Source organism: Poecilia reticulata, linkage group LG22, assembly GCF_000633615.1.
Source record: "Poecilia reticulata strain Guanapo linkage group LG22, Guppy_female_1.0+MT, whole genome shotgun sequence".
Lineage (NCBI taxonomy): Eukaryota > Metazoa > Chordata > Actinopteri > Cyprinodontiformes > Poeciliidae > Poecilia > Poecilia reticulata.
In genome coordinates, this window is record NC_024352.1 from 6,907,756 (window position 1) to 6,917,194 (window position 9,439).

Below are 9,439 nucleotides of genomic sequence, written 5' to 3' on the forward strand. Positions count from 1 at the left end.
GCGTGTGTGTGTGTGTGTGTGTGTGTGTGTGTGTGTGTGTGTGCTGTTTATTGTGCAATCTGATAATGCTGAAGTGTTTCACTGTTTTAAAGGAATCAGAACTGCATTTGATCACCTCAAAACTTGAAACAAAATGACCTAACCTGATCTGGAGGCTTTAAGAAAAAGAACTAGAGATAATTAGTTTATTTTTATTTATTTTGTGTGCATGACGGTTGTATGTGGGGTTGGGCAGGTGAATACTGAAGCTGTTTGAATCATGCAATAAATGTACAAGAAGTCAATGCAGTAAAACCTTAATTGTTCGGATGTAGGAAAAGTATGGAGGCACGAAGAAGCTCATTTTATGGTTTGAGGATCTTGGCGGGCCGGACTGAAGGAATTTGACTAAAATGGACCCTTAATGAGGGATTACCACATAAAGCTGATGCTTTTTTTTCAAATCTGGGAGTGATTTGTGTGCAGCTAAATATACACACTGTGTCTTGTTTTTCATTTTGACCATTGACTCTGACTGTCTTTTAGTGAAAACACTGTCAAAATCAGGAAGGATTTAACAAATTAAAAGATCAGTTATCATTTAAGACATGACATTCGCAGAAAAATAAAAGTAAAACCTGCAGAACTGCATTTGATTTTCACAGATTTTTTTATTTTATTTTCTTCTATTGACAAAACGAAACATGAGTAGACACACGTTACTGTATTCATATGCACACTCTATCACACTCTCAGATACAACATGATTTAATCAATTCAACAAATTAGTTTACCTTTGTATTTTTTTTAGACAAGTATTTATCGCCTTGAGTCTGTTCTTCTTGACTTTTATCCATTGTTGTTATTTGTTTAAAAAATATATATATATGAATTTATTAGTGCAGTTGATCATCTGTGATTAAATGAAACCAGGTCTTGGTTGGAGGATAAGCATTCAGTCATGTTAGAAGAAACTTTTAGACAGTGAGAAATTACATGGACATGCTGATGTAAGACTTTAGATTGTCATGGCTTTCTATATGTGACGAATTGTTTTAGTGATTAGTAGCTGGGCATCGAACCCAGACGCAATTAGTCCAGTCTTTGCTGTATCATCACATATGAGTTTGTGGTTTTATGTGCCTCTTACGGTGTGTTAGCACTCTAACGTGTGCTGTGGTGCACAAAATACAAGAAATGCTCATTAGATTTGCATGTATTTTAATTGGCTCATATGAAGTAATTATAGCATTTTTTTTTTTACTTCCTGATGAATACATAATCAACTCAGTGAATACCACCAAACATTCTTTGCCATTGAGTTATTTCTATTTGGAAATGACTGTGGAGTCAGTAGGAAATTAGAAATCAATAAGCTGCTGTGATGTTTGTCTATATAAGTTTTTTTTTTCTTCTGTTTCTTTGTCCAGATATCGACCACAGTGGCTACGTGAGCGACTTCGAGCTCCAGGAGCTGTTCAGAGAAGCCAGCTTCCACCTGCCCGGCTACAAAGTGCGAGAAATAGTCGAGACCTTCGTCGCCGGAGACACGAACAAAGACGAGAAAATCAGCTTCGACGAATTCGTTTCTGTAAGTCCCGAACTGACTAAAAGATCCGACTCGCTCTGCCCCGTGTGGACTGACACAGTCTGCTTGTGATCAGATTTACCAAGAGCTGAAGAGCAAGAAGTTCAGCGAGACGTTCAGGAAGGTCCTAACAAGGAAAGAAGGCATCAACTCCTTTGGAGGCACGTCGGGAGTTTCCTGCGAGGGAACGCAGCACTCCTACTCAGGTGAGGCAAACGTCACGCTCACGCATGCTACCTGAACCTTTTATGATGTGATACCAGGGTAGTCAATTAATTCAGACGTTGTTGCAAGTGTGTGTGTGTGAGAAAGTGTGTGCATATATTAGTGGAGGTCAACGGATCCATAGTTTGTACAATTTTTACCAAATGAGTTGGTGGGCATTTTTGTTTAATTCCTTTACACTGATGACCCAAGTCCATCCTGCTGCAATAATTTACATGCTGAAATCAGCTAATTTGTCAACAGAATATTTACGTGTAATTTAATCATAATATATAAACAACTGACCTGTCAAGGCCTTCTGCATTGGGGACATGGAGAACATGTTGATCAATGTCTGATAAGAACAAATTACATTTTTCTGGCAAACTAACACGGCACATCACCCGCAAAACATAATTGGTGTAACTTGGTGGTGGCAGCATCATGCTGTGGCGAGGCTTTTCTTTTCTTTGCCAAGGAAAGAGAATTTGGTCAGAGTTGACGGGAAGACGGATGGAGCTAAATAAAGGGCAACGCAAGGAGAAAGATTTCACAGGTTGTAAAATATTAAGATTAAAACAGAAATTCACCTTCCAGCAAGACAAACTTAAAATATGATCTAAATATTTTAGATTGAAGCAGAATGGCCCAGTCAAAAGAAGAGTTAAAAATGTATGTTCCTAACGTCTCACAACTCACTTTGATTATGCTGGAGCTGTTTTACAAAAAGTAATGGGTCGAAGTTTTTGTCTGCAATTGTGCAAAGCTAGAAAAAACCATGGCCACCAAAAAACCTGCAGCTTTGTTATAGCAAAAGGTGGTTCTAGTCCTGGATTGTCTGTCAGCAAAGTATCTGACTGCTGCGTTTCAAAACCCCAGAAAGTCCATTAATTGCAGACGTCAGACATGTAAGGCCATCAAAAGTAGATTTATTGTTGCTGAAATGTATAATTGTTTTACCAATACAGCATGTTTGTAATGGAAAACATGCAACCACTGCATGTCGAAGTGGAATGCTTGGTATGAATTCAGTGTTTTTGATTAAGTTTGTGTTTTTATTGTCTTTTCTACTTTGGCCTATTGTGATGCATTCAAGTTGAGGTTCAACTTGAACACTTTGTAAATCACTAAAATGCAAAAAAAAAAGAGTCAAACTTATGAAAGGTGCACCTCCTTTCTACCATGACTCTGTCAAGTTAAAGTTTCTCGTGTCGAGTCTGACAATTAAAAATGTTCTACCTGAGCATTTTATCCTAATGTTCATGCTTGTTTCAGAGGAGGAGAAAGTAGCTTTTACTAAATGGATCAACAAATCTTTGGGCAAAGATCCCGACTGCAACCATCTGCTGCCCATCAACCCAAACGACGAGAGCCTTTTCGCCTCCCTCCGTGACGGCATCGTGTTGTGGTACAGCACATGCACACATCCACGCTACACAACACTGCAAACACCTGAGAATTTGCTATTTATTTTATTTTTTTCAAAAAAAAAAAAAAAAATTAATAAAAAAAATTTAAAATTTTATTTTATCCAAAAAGATTCACTTTTTGTGTGAATTTTTTCCACAAAAAAATTGTGACATTTATTTTCTCACAAAAACAAAATAAAATTCACACAAACAAAGATGTGCACTTATCCAAAAATGGTGTCACATTTTTAGTTGTCATCATAATTCACAATTCAGACGCAGATCAAAATTCATGAATACCTTCCTTGATCAGAACAGAAAATTAAATAGACATTTTTGTGAACTGAGTTTGAAAATTCTCATGAGAAAAAAAAAGTTTAAATCCCAATAACTAATACATGAAAAAGAAAAAGAAAAAAAGAAGCAAGCTACTCGTTAGGTTTTGCAAACATGTAAAAAAAAAGCATAATTTCTGTCTTTGTCAGATCGTCGGTCTGAGTAAACATTTGTTTTTTATCATTTTTGGTAAAATCCATTTAAGTGTCTAATCAGACATGCTATAGCAGATTATAGCTACAACCTCAACAACATTATAGGTGGATTAAAATTCTCACCTCAGTCTCTAACTCTGTGAAATATTATACAGTTTAATTCTGTTTGTGTTGAAATAGAGCTAAACTTGCTTACATTAAGTGGTATTTTAAAAAAAGGGAAGATTTTAGCTGAATTTTCCCAAGTACACAAGAGTACAGTAGACTTAAATGAAATAAAGACCCACTAAGAAGATGGGCTAAGGTTTAATAAATTCATTTAGTGTACTTTTTAATAATCCAGTAGTTATTTAAGTACACCGATCATCTATTACGCTGCCTTGACGGCGTGTTGTGGTTTTATGCATATGTACTTTGTGACTACACAATTTTAGTAGACCTAAGATAGAATCATTGCCGGTTCGCAACAAACACTCAGAACATGGCGACAGTGTTTTATGTTGCTGCAAAGGTTGGAGGAGGATCGCAGCGATAACACGTTATATTGCTTTACTGCGCCTCCTCATTCATTTCAATTCAGCTTGATTGTCTTACTACATGATGATGGACTTTTGCACCGGCAGAGGCTCTTTAAAAATGGACAATCACACGGCTGCCACAGTGTGCTCAGTGACTCATACAGGCGTCCCCTTGCTTTTTCCCTCTTCCAGTAAGCTCATCAACATCTCCCAGCCTGACACGATTGATGAGAGAGTCATCAACACGAAGAAACTCACCACCTTCACAAGGAGAGTGAGTAGGGTTTTTTCTCAGAATTTGTAAATTCCCACCGCACACAAACATCCCAAGTCAAATAATCACTATGAGCACTGAAGTAATTAGGCACCGCACATAAACTATGTCGCGATTAACTTTACTGACACGAGTTTGCAGATAAGATTCGTTATCTGCATGTGCAAACTCATAACTGCTGCTTATATTCTTACTAAGTACGTTATATCTAATAGGGGTTGATATTTTTTTTCGCATTTGGATACAGTGGCATAAATGAAAAAAGCCATGATGGGTTTAATTTGCGATTATTGACTTTGCCAGGCAGATTTAAGGTGGAAATCACACTATTCTTTATATATACATTTTTTAAAAAAACATCTTATTATTTGCTTCTTTTAAACAAACACGTTTACATGCTTTCATAGGAAAACATTGTCTTGGCCCTGAACTCGGCCTCAGCCATCGGCTGCACAGTGGTGAGCATCGACGCCCATGACCTGATGGCTGGGAAACCCCACCTGGTCCTAGGACTGCTCTGGCAGATTATCAAGGTCGGCCTCTTCGCTGATATAGAAATCACCAGGAACGAAGGTCAGTACTCGCTCGCTCGCTCATTCGTTAATTAAATAATATCAGTGTTTGAAATTGCAGAGCACTTATTGTTGGTGTGTCTGTGAATGAATAATTTCATTCTAAAAATTACATTATTTTTAGAACATTTACAAGAAGTTGGGTCAAAGGTTACTGTTGCGCCAGTAGAAAAATAATTAAACGCTCACTAGACAATTATTTTCCAGCGATAACCAAAGTCATGATGCAAGGTTTTTATTTTCACTTTTCCAAAGGAGGCTTTGAGTAATTTTATTGTTTTATTGCTTGAAGAGACACTCTCCCCTTTGGTTGGACAAACTTTCCCCTCCGTTGCCCCGAAGGAGCAACTAATTCAGGGGGTTTAAGTAATTTTAATCAACAAATGAGTTTCTCATCAGGAAACGTTGGGACACGTCTTCCCATTTCTTCTTCAAAAATGTCCGTCCTGTCTGTCTCCAGGCTTGATGGCCCTCCTGATGCAGGGAGAAGAGCTGGACCACCTCATGTCTCTGTCTCCCGAGGAGCTGCTCCTACGATGGGTCAACTATCACCTGATCAACGCAGGAACAGGGACAATCAACAACTTCAGCGCTGATATCAAGGTGCTTAGTGGATCTTTTACGGCTGCGTTCCTTTAAATACCCACAGAGGGTCGTGTAAAGGATGTTTTGCTCTTGGACTTTGAAGGACTCTAGGGCTTACTTCCACCTGCTGGACCAGATTTCCCCTCAAGACGAAGACGAATTCCACATGGGCATCAAAATCAACATGGCCGGCCTTAGCGTGAGTGAGTTGGTTTGAAATCAGTGAAATCAGTTTAAGTCCCAACAGTGAGCGTCCATGTTGTGTGTGTGAACGTGAAGGAGTGGGATTTGGAGCGAAGGGCCGAGCTGATGCTGCAGGAGGCGGCCAAGTTGGACTGCCGGCAGTTTGTTTCTCCTCGCGACGTCACGTCAGGAAACAGCAAGCTCAACATGGCCTTTGTGGCCAACCTGTTTAACATGCATCCCGGTCTGCACAAGGCTAAGTTTAACCTGGACGGGGAGCACATAGAGGGTAAGTGTCGTTTGCCGTACAACAGAAAACCAGAGACTAGAAAGTCAGCAAAGACACGTCTGAAAATGTTCGGCGTACGGAAAGTGAGGCATGTCAAAAATGATAACCTGTTTTTATATCTTGCCAGCGGAAACCAGGGAGGAGAAAACGTTTCGCAACTGGATGAACTCTCTGGGTGTTTCTCCACGTGTAAACCATCTTTATCGGTAGGTTCAGTTGTACATGAGGGCAATTATTCTTATCTGAGGAGGAGATAGCTAACATGTGAATGTGCAGCTTAATGGGGAAGCGAAAGAAACATAGAGACAAAATAGAAATGCAGAACATAAATAGGGTTTGATGTGCATTATAATTGTGAAGTATATTTCATTGGCTCATGGTTTTCCTTTTTGGTAGCACCTTGTTTGGCGGGGTGCACATAAGACTGACATGAAACTGTCTTAAACGTGACAACATCTGTCAGGAACATGAAAGAGTTTTCATTAATGTCTATAACTGTTGTCATGAAGTGTCATTCAGTAAATAATGACACTTTTAATGCAAATCTTAATGCAACTTTGCATTATTTGGTAAATAACAACACTTTTAATGCAAAGTTACATTAAAACTTGCATGAAAAGTCCATTGAAATTGTCAACTTAGCATTAAAAGTGTCATTATTTAACGAATGACACTTCATGACAACAGTCGTAAACATTCATGAAAACGCCCTCATCTTCATGACAGCGTCATGTCAGTCTGATGCACACACATTCAAATAAAGTCCTACCCGTTTTTTGTTTGTTTGTTTGTTTGTTTGTTTGTTTGTTTGTTTGTTTGTTTTTTGCTTCAGTCATAGTTACAAGTCTTTGTGCATATAGTTTGGAGACTTAGTCCGACTCAGATTAAATGTAGAGCAGTTTTGTTTTTGGCATATTTCCACTTAGATTGAGATTTGGACTTAAAATTGACTTTTTTTAATTACCTGAATATTTAAAAGTAAATATCAGATCTTTATCATTTTGGGCTAAAGTTAACAGAAGCCTTGTTGGAACAACATGCTGCTCCAACGCTGCAGGCTGTAGATGTTTGATTCTGCAACTTTCCACGATGACTCTGAATAACTTTGGCTAAAGATAACGAAGTACAAATATTTTATATACGTACATATAACAAGAACTGCAAGTTGTAGTAGTTTTTAATTATTTTTCATGGAACAATTGCATTTAACCTATTCCATGACAATAATTTAGGGTATTTAAGTAGAACTCATCAGGTTGGAGTGGGGGTTATTTTTTTACATCATTTTCCACAAACATCAATATCCAGTGCAGTGTACATTGAAGAAAATCTACACCACATAGTGTGGTGTGTATTAATTTTAAGCCCTAAGTCAAATTCAGATACTTTCTGTGTTAATATCCATTAAATTTATCCTCATTTTTTGCAGGGATCTTTGTGACGGCCTGGTGATCCTGCAACTTCTAGAAAAAGTCAAAGTGGTAGTGAACTGGAAGAAAGTCAACAATCCTCCTTATCCTCAACTGGGGGGAAACATGAAGAAGGTGCCACATGCAAACACAGCAGAAACACGTTAATTGTGAGCACAGGTAGATTTGTGTTGGTTTCAGTATTCCATGCTGTGTTCTAGCTGGAGAACTGCAACTACGCTGTAAAGTTGAGCAAGGATGAAGCCAAGTTCTCTCTGGTCGGAGTCGGAGGAGAAAACCTAAACGAGGGGAGTCGCACACACACCCTGGCTCTGGTCTGGCAGCTGATGAGAAGGTAGACGCTCCAGAAAGTGTTGCCTTTTTTAGCTGATGAATATGTTTGTGTGGTCCATGTAGCTGCTCTCTTAACATCTGGGTTATCTTTCCTGTTTGTTCTTCCTCAGGTACTCTGTTATGGTTCTTTCTGATTTGGGCACCGGAGAGAAAGTTGCGGATCAGTTTATCCTGAACTGGGTCAACTCCACCCTGAAGGAGAAGCGAAAGGACACACAGATCAACAGCTTTAAGGTGAGTAGGACAAGATTGTGCATTCAAGAACAGTGACTCTCAAAAGCGTACAAAGTGAAGTGTCTGAAGAAGACTGAAAGCTGAAATGTAATGAAAATGTGAGGAAGTTGTTCACATTTAATTAACTATGTTATTCTCTTTTTTTTCATATTTTTGTGCTTCTAACAGATTTGTTTTTTTTTTAACTGTGTTGCACCAGATGAATGTCAAAGTATTTTTCATACTCTTGTTTGATTTACTTAAAAAAAACAAAAGCTGGTCTTTTGACTGGGTGGTGTCCACTTTCGGTAACCATCGTAATTTCAAGTTGCACCGGAACGTGATCCTGTTTTACGTTTTCTGCGCAGGACAAGCTGATCAGCACCAGTTTGCCAGTGATTGACCTGATTGACGCCATCGCCCCTTCGATGGTCAAGTGGGACATGGTAAAGAGAGGAGAAAAGGGAGTCCTGAAGAACGATGAGAAAATCAACAATGCCAAGTAAAGAGCAATATTTCCCATCCCTTCATTTTTCCTCCCCCCCACTCCTTTCATTTCCCGACTGACTTCTCTCCCGTTTGTCTCTCAGGTATGCGATCTCATTGGCCCGTAAGATCGGCGCCCGTGTCTACGCCCTGCCTGATGATTTGGTGGAGGTAAATCCTAAAATGGTGATGACCGTGTTTGCCTGTCTCATGGGGCACGACATGAAAAGAGGCAAACGCTAAATAGCAAACCAGGGTTTGAAAAAAATACAAATATTCAATTGCATTTTTTCTGCATTTTTATCATTGTCATTTTTCTTTTCTTTTGAGCTTTTCCTTTGCTGCAATCACCAGCCAGAACAAATCTATTGGTTATTCTTTATTTAGCTTTCGAATAGCCATAACCAACATTTTGATTATTCTCTTGTTTGTAAAGCTGTTGTATTTGTTTATGTATGATTTATAACTTTTTAGCACTTATTTTCTCAATACTTATTAAACCATTCCTATTATAAAGTATTCACTACCTCTGCAATCTAAGATGAACCAGAGGGGTTAACAAAATAACACGGAAACGCCTTCTTGTGAAGACTGTGAATGTCATGTGTTGAATATTGCTGGTGAATTACTGAAGATGACATCTATTAAATATAAAAGTTGAAAACTTGTGTGTTTGCTGTCTTTTTACTTTTTTTTATGGTTTGAATTGGCCACTTGATAAATCTGATTGTTTTTTGTTTTTTTTTATGTGTAAGGTTAGTAAGGTTACTGGTAAAAATCCTGTAAACTTTCAGGTTTAAAAAGAATTGCAGGAAGAAAAGTGATTGCTCCAAGTAAATCAAACTTCTGTGAAATCAAACTGTCCACTTAGGAAGCAACACTGAT

At 38.4% G+C, this 9,439-nt stretch overlaps 1 protein-coding gene across 2 annotated transcripts in view; it reads left to right on the plus strand.

The window, feature by feature from the left end:
* Positions 1 to 9,212, plus strand: part of LOC103458429 (plastin-1-like) — a 13,355-nt gene extending 4,143 nt beyond the window's left edge. For both annotated transcript variants that reach the window (XM_008399234.2, XM_008399233.2), the window contains exons 4-17: positions 1,410 to 1,570; positions 1,644 to 1,773; positions 3,047 to 3,179; positions 4,382 to 4,463; positions 4,871 to 5,036; positions 5,496 to 5,638; positions 5,724 to 5,819; positions 5,900 to 6,092; positions 6,220 to 6,298; positions 7,522 to 7,636; positions 7,723 to 7,856; positions 7,966 to 8,089; positions 8,437 to 8,570; positions 8,659 to 9,212. In XM_008399234.2, the coding sequence (XP_008397456.1) occupies positions 1,410 to 1,570; positions 1,644 to 1,773; positions 3,047 to 3,179; positions 4,382 to 4,463; positions 4,871 to 5,036; positions 5,496 to 5,638; positions 5,724 to 5,819; positions 5,900 to 6,092; positions 6,220 to 6,298; positions 7,522 to 7,636; positions 7,723 to 7,856; positions 7,966 to 8,089; positions 8,437 to 8,570; positions 8,659 to 8,797 (1,829 nt within the window). In that variant the 3' untranslated portion in view covers positions 8,798 to 9,212. The remainder of the gene's footprint in view (positions 1 to 1,409; positions 1,571 to 1,643; positions 1,774 to 3,046; positions 3,180 to 4,381; positions 4,464 to 4,870; positions 5,037 to 5,495; positions 5,639 to 5,723; positions 5,820 to 5,899; positions 6,093 to 6,219; positions 6,299 to 7,521; positions 7,637 to 7,722; positions 7,857 to 7,965; positions 8,090 to 8,436; positions 8,571 to 8,658) is intronic.
* The last annotated feature ends 227 nt before the right edge of the window (positions 9,213 to 9,439 follow it).